The sequence below is a fragment of the Cherax quadricarinatus genome, chromosome 22 (genome assembly GCF_038502225.1).
Source record: "Cherax quadricarinatus isolate ZL_2023a chromosome 22, ASM3850222v1, whole genome shotgun sequence".
Taxonomy (NCBI): domain Eukaryota; kingdom Metazoa; phylum Arthropoda; class Malacostraca; order Decapoda; family Parastacidae; genus Cherax; species Cherax quadricarinatus.
The window spans coordinates 8,152,000-8,178,789 of NC_091313.1; the positions used below are offsets into that span (position 1 = coordinate 8,152,000).

The 26,790-nt window shown below is 40.1% G+C and overlaps 1 protein-coding gene across 2 annotated transcripts in view; it reads right to left on the bottom strand.

Annotated features, from left to right (window-relative positions):
* rump (heterogeneous nuclear ribonucleoprotein rumpelstiltskin) overlaps positions 1–17,745 on the bottom strand; it is a 170,214-nt gene extending 152,469 nt beyond the window's left edge. For both annotated transcript variants that reach the window (XM_053778279.2, XM_053778278.2), the window contains exons 1-2: positions 17,587–17,745; positions 12,558–12,671 (exon numbers count right to left, since the gene is read on the bottom strand). In XM_053778279.2, coding sequence (XP_053634254.1) covers positions 12,558–12,671; positions 17,587–17,633 — 161 coding nt within the window. In that variant the 5' untranslated portion in view covers positions 17,634–17,745. The remainder of the gene's footprint in view (positions 1–12,557; positions 12,672–17,586) is intronic.
* Between the last annotated feature and the right edge of the window lie 9,045 nt (positions 17,746–26,790).

Sequence of the window (26,790 nt, forward strand, 5' to 3'; positions counted from 1 at the left end):
CATCTATAAAGGTTTGCAGTTCAAACCACTCTGCACACATTTCCTTAATCTTTGAAGTAGGCACAATGGATTCCACAACTGGCATAGGCTTCTCAGGGTTAGCCCCAAACCCTTCAAAATCTTTCTTAATTTCCATACTAATTCTCACCCTTTTTACCACAGGGTTGGCACTAGAAGCTCTCTCGGGGCCCATGGTCACTTATTTTCCAGAAACACCACCGAAAACACTGTAATAATACGAAATATTCCGAGTGTATGCTTGGATGTTACCGCGGAGGCTGGCTGGTAAACAATGGGACGGCCGGCACATGTGAGGGCACATTGGACGCGTCTCGGACGAAAATCGGTATGCGGGTTTTTAATCGGTATGCGGGGCAAAAATTTTGCGATAAAAGTAATCGTTATGCGGAAAAATCGCTATGCGATGCCATCGTTATGCGGGGGTCCACTGTACTCATTTGTGCTAAATTGTTATCTGTTTACAATAATGTTTTTACCACTGAATATATCATTGCTTAGTTAATCTTAAGTTAATTTTAAGCCTGCTCATAATGCTCTGTATACAAGGGGCTTTGGTATGTTGCACTGTAATAACTTCGTACTTCACTGTATCATGTTCAAATTAATAAATAAATAAATAAAATAGGCCTGTATACCTTGTACATGTACGTTTAGTAAATATATTATTATTATATTATTTTCTCAGTTGTTTGTTGGGTTATTTTATTCAAACTTGAACAATGTATGATGGAAAGATACTTCTTAACGTACACCAAAAATGAAAGAAATCACACCATAAATAGAGGAGTTCACTTCTCAGCCATTAGCGGCCGCTTAGCGGTATATTTTTGTATGGTTGTTATGGTTATATTCTCATTTTTTCGATCTCATTTGATAGAATGAAAGATATATTACAGAAATATATATGATTTTGATTGCTTTCATGACGAAAAGTACCTTGAAATTGCGCTCACAGTAGCAAAAATGTTCTATTCTTTAGCGAAGCTCAAGAGTAAACAAATGACGTACGTCACCGTCCAATACCTGTCCGCCTGCCAGTCCAGTACGGAGTCAAGAATGGCTTGACATTATTTATACAATTATTAAAATAATGCAGCAGTCTGCATAACAGTAAATCTTCTATTTTTTTTTTGTGAATAAAAATTCCAAATGAAGAGCAAGAGTAATATAAGAGGGGCTTGTAGCCGTGACTAATGAACAGAGAAAATGTTATTTTAGTGCCAGGAATGTCTGCATTGTTTATTCTGGACCCTATTTTGAAATTGGCATCTGTTGAAATTTGTGTGAAATCGGCCAAATTGCCAATTTCTGACCACTTTATTGGGTAGTTGAAATAAGTGAATGGGCAGTTTCTTGTACTCAGTTGACAGACTAGAAGTAAGTAAGTTTATTCAGGTATACACAAATACAGTTACATAGATTATCATACATAGCAGTGTATGTATAGAGAACCTAGGATAACCCAAAAAAGTAAGGCAAAGTGACTTATTTCCAGTACCTGGCTTGGGCTTGCCATATATGATTTTTGGTAAATATTTTTTTTTTCTAGGGTGTTTGTTGGGCTACCTCATTGAAACTTGGGCAATGTATGATGGAAAGATGCTTCTTAACGTACAACAAAAATAAAAAAGACGGACGATAAATAAGGGAGTTTACTTCTCAGACATTAGCCGCCTCTTTGCAGTATATTTTCATGTGGTTTTTATGGTTGTATTCTCATTTTTTTGGACTCATTTGACAGAATGGAAGATATATTACAGAAACAGACATGATTTTGATTGCTTTCATGACGAAAAGTACCTTGAAATTGAGCTCAAAGTAGCGGAAATGTTCGATTTTTGCCGATGTTCAATGAACTGTGTAAGTCAAGTTGGTTAATGTTATTAAGTGTATTCTAACCTAACCACTCTGTAATTCGGTAAACTCAGTAATCCGGCACACTACAGGTCTCAATGATGCCGGATTTGTGATGGAGGACCTGTAGTATAATACAATAATAATAATATATGTATAATAATAATACAGTGGACCCTCAACCAGCGATGGCATTGATTAACGATAAATCTGACTAGCGATTCATTTAAACGCAAAAATTTTGCCTCGACTAGCGCTTAAAAATCCGACCAGCGCTTTTCGTTCCGTACCATACGCGTCCACTTTGGACTGAGCGCGCCTCACTTGTCCCTTTGGTGCCAGTGTTTACAAGCCAGCCAGCCACCGCGGTCGCTTCCAAACATACAACTGGAACATTTCATATTATCACAGCCTTTTTAGTGATTGCACCTGCAAAATAAGTCACCATGGGCCCCAAGAAAGCTTCTAGTACCAACCCTACAGCAAAAAGGGTGAGAATTACTATAGAGATGAAGAAAGAGATCATTGATAAATATGAAAGTGGAGTGCGTATCTCTGAGCTGGTCAGGTTGTATAATAAACCCCAATCAACCATCGCTACTATTGTGCGCAAGAAAACGGTAATCAAGGAAGCTGTTCTTGCCAAAGGTGCAACTATGTTTTCGAAACTGAGATCGCAAGTGATAGAAGATGTTGAGAGACTTTTATTGGTGTGGATAAACGAAAAACAGATAGCAGGAGACAGCATCTCTCAAGCGATCATATGTGAAAAGGCTAGGAAGTTCCATGATGATTTAATTAAAAAAATGCCAGCAACTAGTGATGTGAGTGAATTTAAGGCCAGCAAAGGTTGGTTTGAGAGATTTAAGAAGCGTAGTGGCATTCATAGCGTGATAAGGCATGGTGAGGCTGCCAGTTCGGACCACAAAGCGGCTGAAAGATATGTGCAGGACTTCAAGGAGTACATAGACAGTGAAGGACTGAAACCTGAACAAGTGTTTAACCCTTTGAGGGTTTTCGTCGTACTAGTACGTCTTACGCGTAGGGGTTTTTGACGTACTAGTACGCATAAATTCTAGCGGCCTCAAATCTAGTGGGAGAAAGCTGGTAGGCCTTCATATGAAAGAATGGGTCTATGTGGTCAGTGTGCACAGTCTAAAAAAAATCCTGCAGCACACAGTGCATAATGAGAAAAAAAAAAAACTTTGACCATTTTTTTGGAATAAATCAGCGACTTTGCAGTGTATTTTCGTATGGTATTTATTGTTGTATTCTAGTTTTCTTGGTCTCATTTTATAGAATGGAAGACATATTACAGAAATTGAGATGATTTTGGCTGGTTTTACAATGAAAGGTGCCTTGAAATTGAGCTCAAAGTAGCAGAAATGTTCGATTTTTACCAAACTTCAAAAGTAAACAAATCATGCCAAGCGTGCAATACACGTCAACTGGTGAGTCTAATATTCTTTTGCAAGTGCACCAATAATATTTATACCATTTTTTACACTAATGCAGTAGTCTGCATAACAGTAAATCTTATATTTTTGTGAGAATAAAAATTCAAAATGGAAAGCAAAAGAATATAAGAGGGACCTTGAGACGTGACTAATGACTAGAGAAAATGTCATTTTAGTGCCAGGAATGTCTTTCTTGTTTATTCTGGACCCTATCCGGAAATTGGCATCTTTTGAAATTTGTGTGAAATTGGCAAAATTGCTAAATTCTGACCACTGTACTGGATAGTTGAATTTCATAAATGGGTGGTTTCTTGCACCCATTCGATAGAAAAAATGGAGTTCTAGCGAAATATTAATGTTTTTTGTCGACTAGTACAGCGAAATTGGCCGAAAATGGGGCTCAAAGTGGGCAAAATCGCCGATGCGTAAACATCGCCGAGACCGCTAACTTTGCGAGAGCATAATTCCGTAAGTTTTCTATCAAATTTCAAACTTTTGGTGTCTTTATGATCGGGAAAAGATTCTCTATCTTTTCATAAGAGAAAATAATTTTTTTTTTTTTTTAAATTGACCGACCCTGAGAACGAGTTTCGGAGAGGGCCTGTCGACCCTCAAAGGGTTAATTGTGACGAAACAGGCCTGTTTTGGAAGAAAATGCCAAGCAGGACGTACATTACTCAGGAGGAAAAGGCACTTCCAGGACATAAGCCTATGAATGACAGGGTTACTTTGTTGATGTGTGCCAATGCTAGTGGTGATTGCAAAGTGAAGCCTTTATTGGTGTATCACTCGGAAACCCCCAGAGTGTTCAGGAAAAACTATGTCCTCAAGGCTAATTTGTGTGTACTGTGGAGGGCAAACAGTAAGGCATGGGTCACTAGGGACTTTTTCGATGACTGGTTACACCATGCATTTGCCCCCTATGTGAAAAATTACCTAATTGAAAAGAAATTAGACCTTAAGTGCCTCCTGGTATTAGACAATGCCCCTGGTCATCCTACAGACTTGGCTGAGCGACTTTCTAGGGACATGAGCTTCATTAAGGTGAAGTTTTTGCCTCCTAATACCACTCCTCTCCTGCAGCCCATGGACCAGCAGGTTATTTCCAACTTTAAGAAACTGTACACAAAAGCTATGTTCGAAAGGTGCTTTGTAGTGACCTCAGAAACTCGACTGACTCTAAGAGAGTTTTGGAAAGATCATTTTACCATCCTCAATTGTGTAAACATTATAGGTAAGGCTTGGGAGGAAGTGACTAAGAGGACATTGAACTCTGCTTGGAAAAAACTGTGGCCAGGATGTGTCGACAAAAGGGATTTTGAAGGGTTTGAGGCTAACCCTGAGAATCCTATGCCAGTTGAGGAATCCATTGTGGCATTGGGGAAGTCCTTGGGGTTGGAGGTTAGTGGGGAGGATGTGGAAGAGTTGGTGGTGGAGGACATTGAAGAACTAATCACTGATGAGCTGATAGATCAACTTCAACAGCAAGAGGCCAGACCTGAGGAAACTGCTTCGGAGGAGGGGAGAGAGAAATTGAAGAAGTTGCCTACTTCTAAGATTAAGGAAATCTGTGCAATGTGGCTTAAAGTGCAAAGCTTTATGGATGATAATCACCCTGACACAGCTACTGCAAGCCGTGTTGGCAACCTGTACACTGACAATGTTGTGAACCACTTTAGGAAAGTCATAAAGGAACGAGAGGTAAAGGCCTCTATGGACAGATATGTTGTGCGACAGAAGTCCTGTGACTCTCAAGCTGGTCCTAGTGGCCTTAAAAGAACAAGGGAAGTAACCCCAGAAAAAGACTTGCTGCCTCAAGTGCTAATGGAAGGGGATTCCCCTTCTAAACAGTAGGAAGATAATGCTCTCCCCTCCTCCCATCCCATCAATCATCACCAGATCTTCAATAAAGGTAAGTGTCATGTAACTGTGCATATAATCTTCAGTTTGTGTGTATTAAAATTAATATTTCATGTGGTAAAAAAATTTTTTTTTCAATACTTTTGGGTGTCTTGCACGGATTAATTTGATTTCCATTATTTCTTATGGGGAAAATTAACTTGACTAACGATTATTTTGACTAACGATGAGCTCTCAGGAACGGATTAATATCGCTGGTTGAGGGTCCACTGTACATATGTAAGAATAATGTACTACACATAATAATTATAATAACAGACGGCTTCAAAAGGCCGTCACTAGATGGCAGTGTTTACCACAACAAAGAGAAGCGGTTGTGGCCGCCTCCACCTGTTACATAATGACATATTTTATTCATTCTAGAGTATATATCGTGTTTCTGTTATTTATATTGTCTGTTATGTCATATTAGACGAACTGTGATATATAAATAAGCCATATAGATGATGATAGCAAAATTATTCATGAAGTAGTATTTTGCCCAGTGTCCAAACAAAATCTCGTCCACTGCCGACACTGCCCATACCACTACATGAATGACATTTTATTCATTTTAGAGTATATATCAGGTTTCTATGTTATTTATATTGTTTATTACGTCATATTAGATGAAGTGAGATAGATAAATAAGCCGTAGAGTTGATATTAGCGAAATTATTGAAGTACAGAATTCCAATGGAACGGATTAATTATATTTCAATTAATTAAAATGAGGAAAATTGACTGCAAACGAGCAAATCCAGTTGCGAGCAAGGTCATGGAAAGGATTAAACTCGCAAGTAGAGGTTCCACTGTATTATTATTTATTAACACATCGGCCGTTTCCCACCAAAGCAGGATTGCAGATGAGCAAGGTGGCTTTAGAGTGGGTAGGGGATGTGTACATCAAGTGTTTACACTGAAGCATGTATGTGAACAGCATTTGGATACAGGTATGGGAGTTTTCAATGCATTTATGGATTTAGAAAAGGCATATGATAAGAGTGGATAGGGGAGCAATGTGGCAGATGTTTTAAGTGTATGGAATAGGTAGTAAGTTACTAAATGGTTTAAAGAGGTTTTATGATGATAGCGAGGCTCAGGTTAGGGTATGCAGGAGAGAGGGAGATTACTTCCCGGTAAAAGTACGTCTTAAGACAGGGATATGTAATGTCACCATGGTTAATATATTTATAGATTGGGATGTACAAGAAGTAAATGCTAGGGTGTTGGAGAGAGAGATGGGAATAAATTATGGGGAATCAAATACAAAATGGGAATTGACACAGTAATTTTTTTCTAATTACACTGTGCTTTTGGGAGATTCTAAAGAAAAGTTACGAAGGTTAGTGGATGAGTTTGGGAGGGTGTGTTAAGGTAGAAAGTTGAGAGTGAATATAGATAACAATAAGGTGATGAGAGTATCAAATGATTCTGATAAGGAAAAATTTATCACGTTGGAGAGAGGGAGTATGGAAAAAGCAAGTGTTTTCAGATATTTAGAAGCTGACTTGTCAGCAGATGGGTATATGAAGGATGAGGTTAACGATAGAATTGACGAAGGAAAAAATGCGAGTGGTGCGCTGAGGTATCTGTGGAGACGAAAAACGTTATCCATGGAGGCAAAGAAAGGAATGTACAAAAGTATAGTGGTACCAACACTATACGTGTGAAGCTTGGGTTGTAAATGCTGCAGCAGGAGGCAGCTGGAGGCAGTGGAGATGTCCTGTCTATGAGCAATGTGTGGTGCAAATATTATGCAGAGAATTCATGATGTGGAAATTAGAAGGTGTGGAGTTGCTGAAATTATTAGTCAGAGGGCTGAAGAGGGGTTGTTGAGCAAGTTTGGTTATTTAGAGAGAATGGAATCAAGTAGAATGACTTGGAGAACGTATAAATCTGTAGGGGAAGGAAGGTGGGGTAGGGCTCGTCCTCGAAAAGGTTGGAGGGAGGGAGTAAAGGAGGGTTTGTAGGTGAGGGGCTTGGATTTGCAGCAAGCATGCATGAGCATGTTAGATAGGAGTGAATGGAGACGAATGGTTTTTGGGACTTGACAAGCTGTTGGAGTGTGAGCAGGGTCATATTGTGTGAAGGGATTCAGGGAAACCAGTTAGCCGGACTTGAGCTCTGGAAATGGGAAGTACGTACAGTGGAACCTCGGCTTACAAATTTAATCCGTTCTGTGGACTTGTTCGTATCCTGGGTCAATTTTCCTCATTTAAATTAACTGAAATGCAATTAATTCGTTCCAGCTGAATTCCTGCTCTCAGGAGGCATGACAAAATAACCCTATCAACTCTGGCTTATTTATCTGTCACAATTTATCTAATATGACATAATAAACAATATAAATAACATAGAAATCTGATATACTCTAGAATGAATAAAATATGTCATTATGTGGACAGCAGAGAGGAGGACTGTGGTCGAACATTCTAGCTATGAAAACGTCAGAGGTGTTATAAGAGAAAACGGAGTTTGTGAGGCTAAGTGAATTAGATCTGGTGTACATACGACATTTACTTACCTTGGAGAAGAAATGCAGAGCGGCATATCCTGTCAGGAGTTCACATTTTCGTTAAGAACTGCTATGTACAATTTTTATGTTTATCTCACTACACTATGTATCTCCTGTGAGCTGTTTCTCCATCAACCACATCAACAGCAGCTTTTCCATTTTTTAACTGACAGAGGTCGGCTGCTTAAAAATTACTGTAATGCCCTTTGCTGGCGCTATGGCCTTTATAGACTCCTGCTTTAGTATTGCACATATAGATTATTATTATTATTACTATTAATATCATGGGGAAGCGCTAAACCCATAGGTACATATAGTAGAGGGGCTACGCTTGCACTCACTCGGCAAGTCCTCAACCCTCATACTTAGTCTGTGCTCATTAATCATTTTTTGCTTTTATTCTATGCAAATCATGCTTTTTTCTTCTCAGCACTGTCCTTTGCACTTGCTTTCTTAAGACCCATGGTTAGAAGAAAGAAATCTGGCAAATTAACTGCATGAAATGTAAGGAAATCACGAGAATTCCCTGCACCGCGAGTGTAGCTCCATAAGCACGTGTGCACTGGTGAGCATTGTGGTGGTGTTTTCAAACTAAATTATACGCAGTATGTACGTAGTATTATTATAATTATTATACAGTGGACCCCCGCATAACGATGGCATCACATAGCGATTATTTCGCATACCGCTTACTTTAATTGCAAAAATTTTGCCTCACATACCGCTTAAAAACCCGCTTACCGATTTTCGTCCGAGACGCGTCCAATGTGCGGCCTGAGCCACGCTCACATGTTCCGCCGGTGGCATTGTTTACCAGCCAGCCTCCGCGGTAACATCCAAGCATACAATCGGAATATTTCGTATTATTACAGTGTTTTCGGTGCTTTTTCTGGAAAATAAGTGACCATGGGCCCCAAGAAAGCTTCTAGTGCCAACCCTACAGCAATAAGGGTGAGAATTACAATAGAGATGAAGAAAAAGATCATTGATAAGTATGAAAGTGGAGTGCATGTCTCCGAGCTGGCCAGGTTGTATAATAAACCCCAATCAACCATCGCTACTATTGGTGGTACAGCTGCTGCACTGTCAGCTGCTGCTGCTGCTGCACTGTCAGCTGCTGCTGCTGCTGTAGCACCGTTGTTGGTGTGGCTTATTGAGAATACCAAGAAACAATTAACCCCAGAGGATTTGCCACCCAGGATAACCCAAAAAAGTCAGTGTCATCGAAGACTGTCTAACTTATTTCCATTGGGGTCCTTAATCTTGTCTCCCAGGATGCAACCCACACAAGTCGACTAACACCCAGGTGAACAGGGAAAAATGCCTGGAACTAGTGCTCATATTGGTGAATTTAAAGCCAGCAAAGGTTGGTTTGAGAGATTTAAGAATCGTAGTGGCATACACAGTGTGATAAGGCCTGTTCTGGAAGAAAATGCGAAACAGGACCTACAGTACTCAGGAGGAAAAGGCACTCCCAGGACACAGTGTCTCATCAGTCATTGCTGCATCTTCAATAAAGGTAAGTGTCATTTATTCTTCATTTAGTAGACTAGTACATGCACAATATATACTGTGCATGTACTACTCTACTATTGTGCATGTATCCTTCTCTTTGTGTGTGGGAAAATGTATATTTCATGTGGTAAAATTTTTTTTTTCATACTTTTGGGTGTCTTGCACGGATTAATTTTATTTCCATTATTTCTTATGGGGAAAATTCATTCACATAACGATTATTTCGCATAACAATTACCCCTCTTGCACGGATTAAAATCGTTAACCGGGGGTCCACTGTATATTATTATTATATAGTATTGCATATATTATACATTATGTATTATTATTATTTTTGTACTTACATATTATTATAATTATTATTATTATTATTAATTTAGGGACCTGGAGCACAGAACCAATTCCATAGATCAAGAGCCCCTCACCAAGTACGTAATACAGTGGACCCCCGCATACCGTTGGCATCACATAACGATTAATCCGCATACCGCTTGCTTTAATCGCAAAAATTTTGCCTCGCATACCGCTTAAAAACCCGCTCACCGCTGTTCGTCCGAGATGCGTCCAATGTGCGCCCTCAGCCAGCCTCACATGTGCCACCCGTGCCATTGTTTACCAGCCAGCCTCCGCGGTAACATCCAAGCATACAATCGGAATATTTTGTATTATTACAGTGTTTTCGGTGCTTTATCTGGAAAATAAGTGACCATGGGCCCCAAGAAAGCTTCTAGTGCCAACCCTACAGCAATAAGGGTGAGAATTCCAACAGAGATGAAGAAAGACATCATTGATAAGTATGAAAGTGGAGTGCGTATCGCCGACCTGGCCAGGTTGTACAAGAAACCCCAATCAACCATCGCTACTATTGTGGGCACCAGAAAGGCAATCAAGGAAGCTGTTCTTGCCAAAGGTTTAACTGTGTTTTCGAAACAAAGATCGCAAGTGATGGAAGATGTTGAGAGACTCTTATTGGTGTGGATAAATGAAAAACAGCTAGCAGGAGATAGCGTCTCTCAAGCGATCATAAGCGAAAAGGCTAGGAAGTTGCATGAGGATTTAATTAAAAAAATGCCTGCAACTAGTGCTGATGTGAGTGAATTTAAGGCCAGCAAAGGTTGGTTTGAGAGATTTAAGAAGCGTAGTGGCATACATAGTGTGATAAGGCATGGTGAGGCTGCCAGTTCAGACCACAAAGCAGCTGAAAAATATGTGCAGGAATTCAAGAAGTACATAGACAGTGAAGGACTGAAACCTGAACAAGTGTTTAATTGTGATGAAACAGGCCTGTTTTGGAAGAAAATGCCAAGCAGGACCTACATTACTCAGGAGGAAAAGGCACTCCCAGGACATAAGCCTATGAAAGACAGGCTTACTTTGTTGATGTGTTCCAATGCTACTGGTGATTGCAAAGTGAAGCCTTTATTAGTGTATCACTCTGAAACTCCCAGACCGTTCAGGCAAAAGAATGTCCTCAAGGAGAATTTGTGTGTGCTGTGGAGGGCAAACAGTAAGGCATGGGTCACTAGGGACTTTTTCTATGACTGGTTACACCATGCATTTGCCCCCAATGTGAAAGATTACCTAACTGAAAAGAAATTAGAACTTAAGTGCCTCCTGGTGTTAGACAATGCCCCTGGTCATCCTACAGACGTGGCAGAGCGACTTTATGGGGACATGAAATTCATTAAGGTGAAGTTTTTGCCTCCTAATACCACTCCTCTCCTGCAGCCCATGGACCAGCAGGTTATTGCAAACTTCAAAAAACTGTACACAAAAGCTCTGTTTGAAAGGTGCTTTGTAGTGACTTCAGAAACTCAACTGACTAAGAGAGTTTTGGAGAGAGCACTTTAATATCCTCAATTGTGTAAACCTTATAGGTAAGGCTTGGGAGGGAGTGACTAAGAAGACCTTGAACTCTGCTTGGAAGAAACTGTGGCCAGAATGTGTAGACAAAAGGGATTTTGAAGGGTTTGAGGCTAACCCTATTGCAAACTTCAGCTTGCTATTGCAAGCCGTGTTGGCAACCTGTACACTGACAATGTTGTGAAACACTTTAGGGAAGTTATAAAGGAACAAGAGGTACAGGCCACTATGGACAGATATGTTGTGCGAAAGAAGTCCAGTGACTCTGAAGCTGGTCCTAGTGGCATTAAAAGAAGAAGGGAAGTAACCCCAGAAAAGGACTCGACACCTCAAGTCTTAATGGAAGGGAATTCCCCTTCTAAACACTAACACTCTCTCTCCCCTCCTCCCATCCCATCAATCATCACCAGATCTTCAATAAAAGTAAGTGTCATGTAATTGTGCATGCCTTTTTCAGTTTGTGTGTATTAAAATTAACATTTCATGTGGTAAAAATTTTTTTTTTTCATACTTTTGGGTGTCTTGCACGGATTAATTTGATTTCCATCATTTCTTATGGGGAAAATTCATTCGCATAACGATTATTTCGCATACCAATGAGCCCTCTTGCACGGATTAAAATCGGTATGCGGGGGTCCACTGTACTACTACCACTAATAATAACAATAATAATAATTATTATAACAATAATATAATAATACAATAGTAATAATAATAACAGTAGGGAGAAACTTCAAAAGGCTGCCAGTAGTTGGCACCACCATCAGCAAAAAATTGGTAACCACAACTAGTACACTTTTCACCTATCTAGACTTAAGTAGTCTATTAGTATGATAGTGGCTTTCTTTGCTCCAATCATATTATGATATGTAAACACATTATAACCTCTGCAAAGAAATAAATATCTTATTTATTAATTTATTTAATGAACCTCCCTCGAGGGGGAAGGTTGCATCCTGAAATTTCATTCATATCAAGAAGCAAAAAATCGACCGAACGACGGTTTGTATCCTGAAAAATTCGCATGGTGGGGCGTTCGTAAGCCAAGGTTCCACTGTACAATACCTGCACTTTAAAGGAAAGGTTTGGGATATTGGCAGTTTGGAGGTACATCTAAATTGTCATATCTGAGCACCACTGCAAAGACTGTGATTGTGTATGAGTGATGGTGAAAGTGTTGAATGCTGATTAGCTTTTTTTTCTTTCTTTTTAGGTTCTTTCTTTCATTTTGGGTCACCCTGCCTCAGCGAGAAACGGCAGACGTATTAAAAAGGAAAAAAAAATATAAAAAGTACTACATCCAATTACAAAACTGCATTACCTTATGGTAGACAACTGCATTACCTTATGGTAGACAACTGCATTACCTTATGGTAGACAACTGCATTGCCTTATGGCAGGTATGCAGATATATTTCTCGTTTTTATTACCTTGATCTATCTGTTCTCCTACTACGATCCATGCGACGATTACGATCACGATCACCACCACGGTCATTTTCACCATCCATGTCACGACTGTCCTCATCAACAGGAGAACGAGACCTGTCAAAACAATAATTCAAGCCACATTTACATTCTTGCAGGTTGAGTAAGGTAATGTTTTAAGCTTTTTGGTGGAGTTTAAGGTAAAGTTTTAAGCTTTTTAAGGTGAAGCTAAGTTTTTTGGTGGAGCTTAAACTTTTAAGCTTTTAAACTTTCAGAACATTCTTGCATGCTAAGGGAACTTCAAGAGCAATCATAATGTAAACATTAACTACCTGGAGTATAACTAAGCCATATATTTAACCTTTACACTGAAAGTGACATACCAGTACATCCAAGCAGTTATTGACAGTGACATGATAGTACAAATAATTCACAGCACCTTTAAGCCGTTCACTGTCTCATACGTAGATATGCTTTTGAGTTCAGCTCCCTCAGATAAGCTGTGAGCAGCAAATTTTGGCCTAGACATGAGCAAATGGGTCTATGTGGCAAGTGTGCACCTTATAAAAAAAATCCTGCCCCAAGCAGTGCATGATTGGAAAAGCAAAACTCTGACCTTGTGCCTGGTTTAAAATAGCAACTTAAAAGTGTTTTCTAGGATGGTTCTTATGGTTTTATTGGTTTCTTTGTATCATTTGAATTAAAGATATACTACTACACTAGAGATGATTTTGGTTGGTTTCAACACTGGAAGTAATCTGAAATTGGGCTCAAAGTCGCAAAAATATTTTTTTTTTTGAAGATATTCCTGAGAACAAGCAAGACCCTCCCCCCTACAGCCCCTGATCTGTTGTATGGGTTTTTACTAGATTCGATTAAATTACTGGGATGCCATAAACTATGACCAATCATTCCTGGTTATATTTTATTATCCAAGAAATAGGGTAAATCTTTCTTTGTGGTGAGGAATACAAAATGGAGGGCAAGTGTAACATAGGAAAAGCCTGAAGATGTGATTAATAAACAAAGATAACATTATTTTAGTTCGAAGAATGTCTAATGTTTTACACTGTTTTTAGCCCTTTCACTGCCCAGACCCCAAAACTTACAGAAATATACAGGCACAAAGTTAGCAGTCTGGGCGCAATTTATCCACCGATGATTTCACCCACTTGGAATCTTATTCCCTGTATTGGATTAATAAAACCACTGGCTGACATAATGTAACCTACCGTAACCTAAAATAATCCTGAATTTAAACTTAATCTAACAAAATTTAACACACCATGCCAATTTCGTGTAACATGACCTGACCTATCCTAATAAATTATTCTTGTGGTACTTGCATTGTTGCATGCAACATTGTCAAATTGTATAACAGAAGTGAATTTACAAGTAATAATAAAAAGTAATTCAAGATTATGTTTTGAAAATTTATATCTATTTATGTTCACTCTGACTGTTTTGGAACATCACCTGATTGATGTGACTGGCCAGTCATAGCACTGAGTGAATGCTAATGACTGGCCCTTGAGGAATGCATTCTATCCAAAATACAGGTATTATTCTTGCTACTATGTCCCATAATAATCTGCATAAAAAATAACTATTTTGTTTCAATAGCCGTACATATTATAAAATACAATATGCCAAGAGTTCCATTAAGGAGCAACCTTCAATAGTAGCTCAATATTTACATAGTCTATGACAGATATAATAACCCACTTAACTTGGTTCTAACAATGAGACAAAAATAATGCACAACTCACAGACAAGCTTGTCACCTGATCACAAAACTATAAATGATAGCATCACATACCAGCACCAAACCTGCACATGAAAATCACTCCCTATGGAAGCAAAAGCCTCGGCAGGAGATGCAACATTCCCCCAATGAAAAGCAGGGGTGCCGCACGTACACTAAGAAACAACACAAGAAGTGTCCAGGGCTCAAGACTGTTCAATTGCCTCCCAGCATACATAAGGGGGATTACCAATAGATCCCTGGCTGTCTCCAAGAAGGCACTGGACAGGCACCTAAGTCAGTACCTGACCACCCGAGCTGTGGTTCATACGTCAGCTTGTGCAGCCAGCAGTAACAGCCTGGTTGATCAGACCCTGATCCACCATGAGGCCTGTCTCAGACTGGGCCACGGGGGCGCTGACCCCCGAAGCCCTCTCCAGGTAAACATGGAAATATGGTACAAATGACACTGGGTTGGTGAGAGGAGCAAGTGTAGGCTGGAAGGCCTAGTGTAATGCACCTATTTTCTAATTAGCAAAATGCACTAAACCTCTATAGGTCATACAGATATTTTCTTATAACTTTGTCTACCCCTTTCCCAGGCCCTGTGGCTTAGTGGCAAAAATTCTCACTTCATATGGTGAGCGTCCGGGTTCAATTCCCAGCGAAGGGTGGAAACATTGGATTTGTTTCCTTACACTGGTTGTCTATGTTCACCCATCAGTAAAATGGGTACCTGGGTGTTAGTCGACTGGTGTGGGTCGCATCCTGGGACAAAACTGACCTAATTTGCCTGAAATGCTTAACACAAGCGGCTTTCTATGTAGTAGGTCATTGTTGTCAGCTAGGACTGTATACCTTGTATATATACTTGTAGAAATAAAGATATTATTATTATAATTATCGCAGCTAGCCTCCCTCCTCTTCTGACCGACTTCTGAAACAATAATTCTCTTACATTCACAGTAACCACTGTACTAACTGGTGTGCCAATGATGCCTGAACCGAAGACCATTGGTATATTAACACCATTGGTATATTAACACCATTGGTATATTAACACCATTGGTATATTAACACCATTGGTATATTAACACCATTGGTATATTAACACCATTGGTATATTAACACATAAGAACATAAGAACGAAGGAACACTGCAGTAGGCCTACTGGCCCATGCGAGGCAGGTCCAAGTCTCCTACCGGCTTAAGCCAATGCACCCAACCCAGTCAGGTCAGGTCACATTGACTTAAGGGAGGAACACGGCAACCAACCTGGTAGCACAAGCTATCAGGTCCAACTCACACCCACCCACATCCACTCATGTATTTATCCAACCTATTTTTAAAGCTACACAACATTCTGGCCTCTATCACTGTACGTGGGAGTTTGTTCCACTCATCCACAACTCTATTACCAAACCAGTACTTTCCTACATCCTTCCTGAATCTTAATTTTTCCAACTTAAAACCATTGCTGCGAGTCCTGTCTAGGCTAGATATTTTCAGCACACTATTTACATCCCTTTTATTTATTCCTGTCTTCAATTTATACACCTCAATCATATCCCCCCTAATTCTACGTCTTTCTAGAGAGTGCAGATTCAGGGCCCTTAGTCTATCCTCATAGGGAAGGTTTCTGATACATGGGATCAACTTTGTCATCCTCCTTTGTATGTTTTCCAGAGCATTTATATCCATTCTATAATACGGTGACCAGAACTGAGCAGCATAATCTAAATGAGGCCTAACCAAGGATATATAGAGTTGAAGAACAACCTGAGGACTCCTATTATTTATGCTTCTTGATATGAAGCCAAGAATTCTGTTAGCTTTACTGCGAACACTTATGCACTGTTGTCCTCGTTTTAGATTACTGCTAACCAGAACTCCTAAATCTTTTTCGCAATCCGTAATATTAAGATCTACATTATTTAGTTTATATGTGGCATGGTTATTGTCCTGTCCAACATTTAGAACTTTGCTTTTGTCTATATTAAACTGCATCTGCCACTTCTCCGACCACTGCATCAGTCTATTCAAATCTTCCTGGACTGCTCTAATGTCCTCGTCAGAATGAATTCGACGGCCTATTTTGGTGTCATCGGCAAACTTGCTTATGTTGCTCTTTATGCCCTCATCAATGTCGTTTATGTAGATTGTGAACAGCAGGGGGCCCAACACTGACCCCTGTGGAACACCGCTCATGACGCTTCCCCATTCTGATTTCTCCCCATTTATGCAAACACTCTGCTGCCTATTTGTCAACCATGCCTCTATCCAGGAAAAAATTTCTCCTCCTATTCCCCCCTGAAGGAAGGTTCCTTGATGTTGGTGAGAGGCTCTTGATTTAGGGAATTGTATCTGTGCTCCAGTTCCCCGAATTAAGCCTGAATGCCTTCCACATCCCCCCCAGGCGCTGTATAATTCTCCGGGTTTAGCGCTTCCCCCTTGATTATAATAATAATAATAATAAATCCTCCTATTCCATGTGCTTTAATTTTCCTCAATAGTCTCTGACGTGGGACCCTGTCAAAAGCCTTACTGAAGTCCATATACACAATATCATATTCATTACCATGATCTACGTCCTCAAATACCTTAGTGAAAAAAGTTAATAAGTATATTAACACCATTGGTATATTAACACCAGTGGTAAGTAAGTAAGTAAGTAAGTAAGTAAGTTTATTCAGGTATACACAAATACAGTTACATAGAATTATCATACATAGCAACATATGTGTAGAGAACCTAGGATAACCCAAAAAAGTCAGACAGAGTGACTTATTTCCATAATATACCAATGGTATATTAATACCATTGGTAAATTAACACCATTGGTATATTAACACCTACAAACGTAGCTTCTCAGTGTTTCACAACACGAGAAACACTAGAGCAACAACTAAGATATCCCAAAATACAATAATTTCGCTTCAGTCGTCTTAACATTATTCCTGTTAGAAGTGATGACTGTAGGAGCGTCAGTGTTGGTGCTCCAGCACCTCATGTTACACTCTACACACACACATTAACTCTACCTTACAAACAATTCTTTATACTTTTATCTACGTTAATTCAAGAATGATACAAAAATATATACAACGTCAGTCTTGACCCCTTGCATTCCTTTATTTCGCATTTGCGTGCATTTGTATCTGTACAACAGCACCTACGCCGCCATTCATCATCGATAACCAAGCTAAGCCAATTTAACTCTATATTTATAAGTTACAGCTATGGCATTCTTGTAATACACAATAACTAATGAAATTTTTATAACCTAACCTGTCACGAGTTTCAGATTTAAATCCGGTATCTTCAGCCATGTCCATGATGTTTTTAGATGAAATCTTCAAGCAGCTAGTGTCCTCAGACAGATCAAGTAATGGCGGAGTCTGCTGGCGTCAACAACCGTACAGCCGCTGTGTTCCAATCTCTTCTCTGACTTTGGCTTAATTTCATTGACAATTATACAAATGCATCTACACATACAGATGCCACATATACTTATGTAAACTTCTGCCTATCGTTTATATTAACATTTTATTCACATATATGTATGCATGTGCATTTGTTAAGACAAAAATATTGTGAAACAACGTAGTTGATATTCAAGAGAATTTCTTCATACGAACATATATCGTTGCCAAAGGCACGAAACCGGCAAATACTATTCAAATAGAAACTTAATACCTAAAGCAATTATCCTCTTCCTATTTTCCTCTCTGTGTTGACATGAAGCATAATTCAAGGTGAATATAAAGACATAAATATAACCAGGTTACAGATAATGCCTGATACGTTACATGGACATAAAGTGACGGCGTCACTACCAAGGACAACATTCTACACACTGCCACCTCAAAGAATTTCATAAATTTTTAATCCTATCACTGTACCGTAACTTTGCTGAAAAATTACAAAAATAATAAGGCACACAAAATTATATATTATAATTATATTTTATAATTTTCTAAGTACATTTTCTTATTGTGTATGTATATACTTACCAGCAAACGGGGGAATTTATTTACAAACATTATCTCTGTCCACAGCAGAATTCGAACCTGCACACTCTGCTTCAAAATATGCAGTACTTGTCCCACACAGACAGACCCCAGATAAGTATGGGCACTTAGCCGATGCTGAGTTCGAATCCTGCTGTGGACTGAGTCTACCTGGAGGGTGCTCCGGGGGTCAACGCCCCCGCGGCCCAGTCCTTGACCAGGCCTCCCGGTGGATCAGGGCCTGATCAACCAGGCTGTTACTGCTGGCCGCACGTAGTCCAACGTACGAACTACAGCCTGGCTGATCGGGTACTGACTTTAGGTTTCTGTCCAGCTCCCTCTTGAAGTTAGCCAGGGGTCTATTGGTAATTCCCCTTATGCCTGGTGGGAGGCTGTTCAATAGTCTTGTGCCCCAGACATTTGTTTTCTCTTATTCAAATTCAAATTCAAATTCAAATTCAAAGTTTATTCTCTATAAGGATTACAATGCTGAGTTTACAGAAATTTGGTTATTGTTTGGTTTAACATGTAGTAAAATTGAGATTACAGAGTGTACCACTAGAACGCTTAGCATGGCTAGGCATTTCGGGCATACTTAGTTTTATTCTTAAATGTAAAATATTACAAATTCTGAGGTAAGTTGGTATTATGGCTAAGTGACTAAATACTATTTTGTGAGTTTAGCAGTGTGAATGCTTTTGTTTTGGCACAGTATATAGTTTCAGTATTGGAGTATCACAGGATTCATTATATTAAGACTGAGATTAATATTTCTGTTTATGGTCAAATGAGTGTGCGAGTGTAAGTGTGAACCACCAGGTGGTATTCGTGAAGTTAGTTGACGGGGTGTATCAGGGAGATAAGATGTTTTCTAATGGTAGTTTTGAAGGTGATGAATGTGTCTGCAGTTTTAGAGTTCTCAGGTAGGGTATTCCAGATTTTAGGGCCTTTGATATACATTGAATTTTTGTAAAGGTTTAGTCGGACACGGGGAATGTCGTAGAGATGTTTGTTTCTGGTGTTATGCCTGTGGGTTCTGTCACAACTATCAAGAAAGCGTTTAAGGTCAAGGTTGATATTAGAGTTTAAGGCCCTGTAGATATAGATTGCACAGTAGTAATGGTGCCTCTACTTTTCATTGGGAGTATATTGCACCATTTGCCCAATTTTTTGCTTTCGTAGGGAGTGATTTCTGTGTGCAGATTTGGGACCAGTCCCTCTAGGACTTTCCAGGTGTAGATTATAATGTTGGTTTAGAAAGACACGTAAGCAAACACTATAACATATTTATTAGAAAACGTTTCGGTCCTGGGACCTTGATCACTTCTAACATACAGAGGTAGAAAGACATTATATATATAGGCGGAGAGTGAGATGTGACGCACGTGACCTGAGGAATGTCATAAGAACATAAGAATGGAGGAACACTGTAGAAGGCCTACTGGCCCATGCGAGGCAGGTCCTTATCAAAACAACCTCTACCTATGATGAGGACGGGTAGACGATGAAATCATGTCTACCCGTCCTCAAAAATCTGGGACAGAGATTTGATTGCAGTTATCTGGGTAATTCCACGATATATTGAAACTAAGTGATTTGTGATCACTTTCCCCAAGCTCATCATTAAAGATCACTTTCTATAAGCTCATCATTAAGCCTAGGTCCACCAGGAGGCCTGGTCACAGACCGGGCCGCGGGGGCGTTGACCCCCGGAACTCTCTCCAGGTAAACTCCAGACAGGCTTGTGTCAACCAAATTCTGTGGCTCTCTCATAAAAAATTCATTTTGATCTTCGACTCTCAGTCTGGTTAGCGGTTGAGGCTAAAATGTTGTGTAGTTTTAAAAATAGGTTAGATAAATACATGAGTGGGTGTGGGTGGGTGTGAGTTGGACCTGACTAGCTTGTGCTGCTGGGTCTGGTGCCGTGTTCCATCCTTGAGTGGAGGTGACCAGCCTGGGTGGGTCATTGTGCTAATACGGGGAGGGGGGTCATTGGGCTAATCCGGGGGGGTCACATGGACCTGCTCCGCATGGGTCAGTAGGCCTGTTGCAGTGTTCTTTTTTTCTTATGTTCTTAAATCATACAGAGAAGGATGACCAAGGTGATCTCATGTATCAGAAATATTTCTTACGAAAATAGACTGAAGGCTCTGAATTTGCACTCTCTGGAGAAGAGTAGAACTAGAGAGGATATAGCTAAAGTGTTCAAATGGAAGACAGGAATAAACTAGGTGTATTTCAATCACAGCAAGATCCGAAAAAGGTGTCCCCATAGTGCCTAACCCCAGCCCCCACACCGTAAAATCTGCAAGTGAAAGAGTGCAGAGTGCAGCGTAAATATATAATTCATTTAAATATCAGCAGTGAAGAGTTTAATGAATCAAAAGCGGCCTTTATTAGTTATCATATGAAAACTAATATCACAGTTCCTTTAATAAAAAATGGCAAATTAGGACATCACACGCCAAATCTAATTCAAAGCTTTCATTAAGAAACAACGGCTTTGAAGTTTAATTGAAGAGGCATTTTCATATCAGTGGTATACAATACCAACAAGATAAGGAATCAGACACATGTGCAACATCAGGATATCTTTACTTTGTAGACGTTTCGCCGTCCAGTGGTTTTATCAATATAATATATGGACATAATCTGAAGACTAAAAACATATACAAAAGACTGCTGCACTTCATCTGACTCCACTATAAAAGCACCAATCTTCCTGCCAGCGCTTCAGATTCTTCAAGACTACGGTGGTCACCACCTGCTCCTAGGCTGAGGGACTGATTACCACTGTATTATGTATATGTTTCTACAGTTTTAATATTATGTTCATGTATTGTATTGATAATGGCAAAACTTCTAACGATGCTGCACTTGTGACTAATTCATCAGGCATTTTCATGTTAACTCAGAAGGACCTATATCCTGAAAATAATAATATAATATAATACCTTGTACATGTACAAGGTATACAGGTCTAGCTGACATCAATGATATACTACTATATAAAAAGCCGCTTGTGCTGAGCATTTCAGGCAAATTAGGTCAATGTCCCAGGATACGACCCACACCAGTCGGCTAACACCCAGGTACTCATTTTACTGATGAGTGAACATAGACAACAGGTATAAACAAACACAACCAATGTTTCTACCCTGGCTAGGAATCGAACCCAGACCCTAGCCGTGTGAAGCGAGAGCTATAGCCACCAGGCCACCAGAAAGTCAATCCCCATCAAATTTAAAAATACACTAAAAACGTGTAATTTTCTACATGATTCTATAAAGAAAAATACTAGAATTTTTATTTAAGAAAATCCAATTTAATAAAACTGCTTTAAAAACTGGCAACTTGACTCCCACACAGTCTAAAATCAATACAAAAATACTTTTAATCAGTATAAACCATGTGGTGTGCGTCGAGTGTTACAGTTTATACAACGTTCTTCACACCACTTGCATGCCCTCTCAACCAGCGAACTGACAACTCAGAATATAATACTGGGGCCCCATTGATGTATTAATTGTCCAGTTCAACTAACCAGTAGTGTGAGCGCCGGCTCGTCAGCCAAGGTGATGTTGTGCTTGACCGCCTGGCTGTGAGGCGGACTCTCTTAAGTTGGTCTAGACCACTCATACTCTCATGTTTTGAAGTGCAACTTGTTATGAGTGGCTCTGCTCTCTGTCTTATCGTTATACTGCTGGTTTAGCTATGTAAATACTATACATAGTGGTGAAGGAACATATGAGTGAAGAAAAACTACCCCTTTGTTCACTTCGTTCTTTATTGCCAAGTTGCTTTTTGACTGCTGACTTTAGTTATGGTCGGGTGCAACAGGCCTTGAATTTATTACCTGTCTTTGTAATACAGTCACACGTCGTTTAATGACGTGGATAAGTTCTGAGAAATTCGTCATCAGGCGATTTCATCGTTGTGAGAACGTCATACAGTGTTCCTATACAGACCTAGATGGTATATCCTACTACATACCTAGGCTATAGGGACTTTTCATAATAGATTTGCTTGTGAGCAGATATTGCACGAGATTAAATCAAGCACACGGGAAAATAATGCTATCAAGAGACGTGATAAATGGTTTTGAAAACAGATAAATTGAAGAATTGAGAGACTTATGCAACATATGGGAATCTTTATTGAAGAAACGTTTCGCCACACAGTGGCTTCATCAGTCCAATACAAAGCAGGAAGGTATAAGGGGAGGAGGAGTTTGAGGTAATCAGTCCCTCAGCCTGGAATCGATGTGTTCAGTCCATCACTCTTGTAGGAAGTACAGCATAGGGCCAGAGAGGTGGCTTATATACTGTCGTCAGGTGAGTCGATGCAAGAGGAGGCGGGATCACAGTGGGACCTGCCACTAGTGTAAGTAGGTCTTCGTCCAAAGGTTGGACAAGTGTTGAAGAATTCTTTGTAAAAACACATCGATTCTAGGCTGGGGGACTGATTACCTCAAACTCCTCCTCTCTTTATACCTTCCTGCTTTGTATTTGACTGATGAAGCCACTATGTGGCGAAATGTTTCTTCAGTAAAGATTCCCATATGTTGCATAAGCATCTCAGTTATTAAGAGTGGTGACCTGTACTTAACTCTGTGAAGATGTGTCTTGTGTGCTCTCTGTGTGTCTGAACAAGATGTCCTCTCTTGTGCAACTCTACCAGCAGCTAAAGGAAGAACTGAGGGTGGCTAAGCTTGAGATACAGCGAATGACTGAGGATCCTCAAGCCAAGAAAGGAACCTGGACAGTGGCTGGAAAGCATGGGACAAAGTTAGGGATCAAGAGGACGAATGGAGAGGCAGAATCAACGAAGATCCAGGAAACTGTTGTGGAAACATTGAACCCATTCTCCATGCTACTCGATGAATATGAGTCGACTACTGGGATCATCATGACAAACGATGACAAAGGAAGGTAAAAACATTGTTGTTGAGGATAGCCAGGTTAGGTACATGGATAGGGCCTTCTGCTTGAAGGATAGGAGTAGGAGACAGAGGGTTTGCTTTTCTGGGGCTCGGATGGAGGATATTCTTAGCCGGCTTGACATCATGAACAGTAATGGGGTCAATCCTATTATCTGCCTCAGTGCTGGAGGCAATGATGTAGGCAAGCGTAGAAGTGAGGATTTAGTTAGGAGGTACAGGACAGCAATAGACATAATTAGGAAGAAGGGGGGGCATCCTGTTATATGTGGCATTTTGCCAAGAAGGGGTGTTGGAAATGAATGGTTGTCCAGAGCAATTGGTATTAATTGTTGATTGTACAAACACTGTAAGGATAATGCAGTACCATTCGTCGACAACTGGGACCACTTCTATGGCCGGAATGACATGTATGCCAGGGATAGGGTTCACTCATCAAGGGCAGGTGTGGGTTTTCTTGTTAACTCAGTTGAGGGTGTTGTTAGGACTTTAAACTAGGATTAGTTAAGAGGTATGGGTTTAGAAATGGAAAATAAAGAGTGTCGAAATATGGATTTAGGCTTTGAAATTATAAATATTAACAGTAACGAGGACAGTAATAAGTAGTGGAATAACAGAAAGGAGCAGGAAGGGTAAAGAAAAAGGAGGGTCCTTAAATATATATTACACAAATAGTCGTAGTGCTAGGAATAAGATGGACGAGTTGAGATTAGTTGCTAGTGCAGGTAACATTGATGTATTTGCCTTAACTAAGACCTGGTTCAATACGAAAAATTGGGACATGCCTGCTGAATGTCACATACAGGGTTTTAATTTGTTCCAAGTAGACAAAAGTATCAGGAAGTGGGGTGGGGTGGCACTGTATGTCCGAGATCGCTTGAACTGTTGCATAAAAACGGGTATAAAATTTGAAATAACACATACAGAGTCTGTTTGGATAGAATTTTCAGAGGGGCATGAAAAATTGATTTTAGGTGTGATATACCGTCCCCCAGACTTAGATAAGGACCAATGGAGACTACTATGGGAGGAAACTGTTAAGGCCACAAGGCACGATAACGTAGTAATTCTAGGGGACTTCAACTTTAGTCAGATTGATTGAAATTTCTTGACTGGGAATTTAGAATCTAATGATTTCTTAGAAGTAGTTCATGATTGTTATTTGAAGCAGTTTGTGACAGAACCTGCAAGGGAAAATTACCTGATTGATTTGGTTCTGGCAAACAAGGAAACCCTTATTAATAATTTAGAAATTACAGAGGAACTCGGCGCAAGCGATCGTAAGTCATTTATCTTTAGCATAGAATGAAAGTATGATAGTAGGGATAACTAGGTAACGGTAACGGTCCCAGATTTTCGCATGGCAGATTACAATGAGCTTAGTGAACACGTGTCATCTGTTGGCTGGGGTAACGAAGAGAGCTATCAATATGACAGCTTTCTGAATACTATACATGCTACCCAAAGAACATTTATCCCGTATAAAGAAATTAGATCGAATAAAAATGACCCAAAATGGATGAAGAAAGGAATTTATAGTTGTATCAAAAGAGGTGAGAGTCATCTTATGGACCAGTATATTGACATTAAGAGGGACGTTAAAAAGGGGATAAGAAAAGGTTATTGAAGCTAGGACTTTGGGTAGTTTCAAATTTAGGTTGGATAAATATATGAGTGAGAGGGAATATAAACACATATGCAGTATAATGTGATCCTTTATTGACAACGTTTCGCCCACGCAGTGGGCTTTATCAAGTCACAAACAGATCTACCTGGGTGAAACATACGTGGCTATATACAGGATGGAAATGGTGGATCAGGTGGAAAAAGGTGCATGTGACAATCTTCTGAGTAGAGTGAAGAAGTCTAAAAAATTGGGTAGCTTTTAAAAGAGATTGGATAAGTACATGAGTAGATCTTCTGCAGTGTTCCTCGATTCTTATGTTCTTATGTGGGACAGCGATGAACCAGCAACCTTAAACCAAGACAGCAATGCCTAAGCATGCGTAATAAGGCAAATAGATTGCTGGGATTTATATCAAGAAGTATAAGCAACAGAAGTCCAGCGGTTATACTGCAGCTTTATACATCATTAGTAAGGCCTCACCTAGATTATGCAGCTCAGTTCTTGCCTCCATTTTACAGAATGGATATAAATACGTTAGAAAACATTCAGAGACGAATGACGAAATTAATTCATTGCATTAGAAATCTTCTGTCTGGATGATATCATGAGAGGTAATGGGAGCAATCCTATTATCTGCCTCAGTGCGGGAGGCAACATTGGCAGACGTAGGAGGGAGGACTTGATTAGCAGGTATAGGTCAGCAATAGAGATAATTAGAAAGAAGGGTGGGAACCCTGTCATATGTGGTATTTTGCCAAGGAGAGGAGTTGGAAACGAATGATTTTCCAGGGCAATTGGTGTCAATTGCTGGCCGGGGAAATACTGTAATACTCAGAGTTGCTAAACTGGAGATATGGCGATTAACGGAGGAGAACAAGAGGATTCGTAGTAATCCTCCTGTTGTGAGTCCCCAGGTTAAGAGGGGAGCTTGGTCAGTGGCCGGGCAACATGGAACCAAGCTGAAGATTAAGAAAACGGTTGGAGAGGCAGAAACAACGAGAAACCAGAAGACTGCCGTGGAAACTTCCAACTCATTCTCGGTGCTACCTGACGAATGTGAGTGTTCTACTGGGAATGCCACAACGAACACCAAGGAAGCATTGGCAGACGTGAGTGAGACATCCCTAGAAACCCCAACGAAGACCATCGAGAACGTCATGACGAATTCTACAAGTGGTGTAATGCTACCTGGCGAATGTGAGTCGACTACTCGGAGCATCACTACGGACGACGCCAAGGAAGGTAAAAACATTGTTGTTGTTGGGGATAGCCAGATTAGGTACATGGATAGGGCATTCTGCTTGAAGGATAGGAGTAGGAGGCAGAGAGTGTGTTTTCCAGGGGCTGGGATGAAGGATATTGTTAGCCGTCTGGATGACATCATGAGAGGTAATGGGAGCAATCCTATTATCTGTCTCAGTGCTGGAGGCAACGATGTTGGCAGACGTAGGAGTGAGGACCTGATTAGCAGGTATAGGTCAGCAATAGAGATAATTAGGAAGAAGGGTGGGAAACCTGTCATATGTGGCATTTTGCCAAGGAGAGGAGTTGGAAATGAATGGTTGTCCAGAGCAATTGGTGTCAATTGCTGGCTGGACAAATACTGTAAGGAAAATGCGGTAACATTCATTGACAACTGGGACCTCTTCTATGGCAGAAATGACATGTATGCCAGGGATGGGGTTCACTTGTCTAGGTGTGGGGTGGGAGCACTGGCCAACGCAGTGGAGGGAGCTGTTAGGTCTTTAAACTAGGAATAGTTAGTGGTATGGGTTTTGGCGGGAAAACTGTGAAGTCGCAGGGTAGTAACATGAGTACTAGGAGAACAAGTAACAGGCAAAATGAGGAGGATATTGGAAAGCCAGTGGCACTAATTGACAATGACAGTAATAGGTTTAGTGGAATAACAGAAAGGA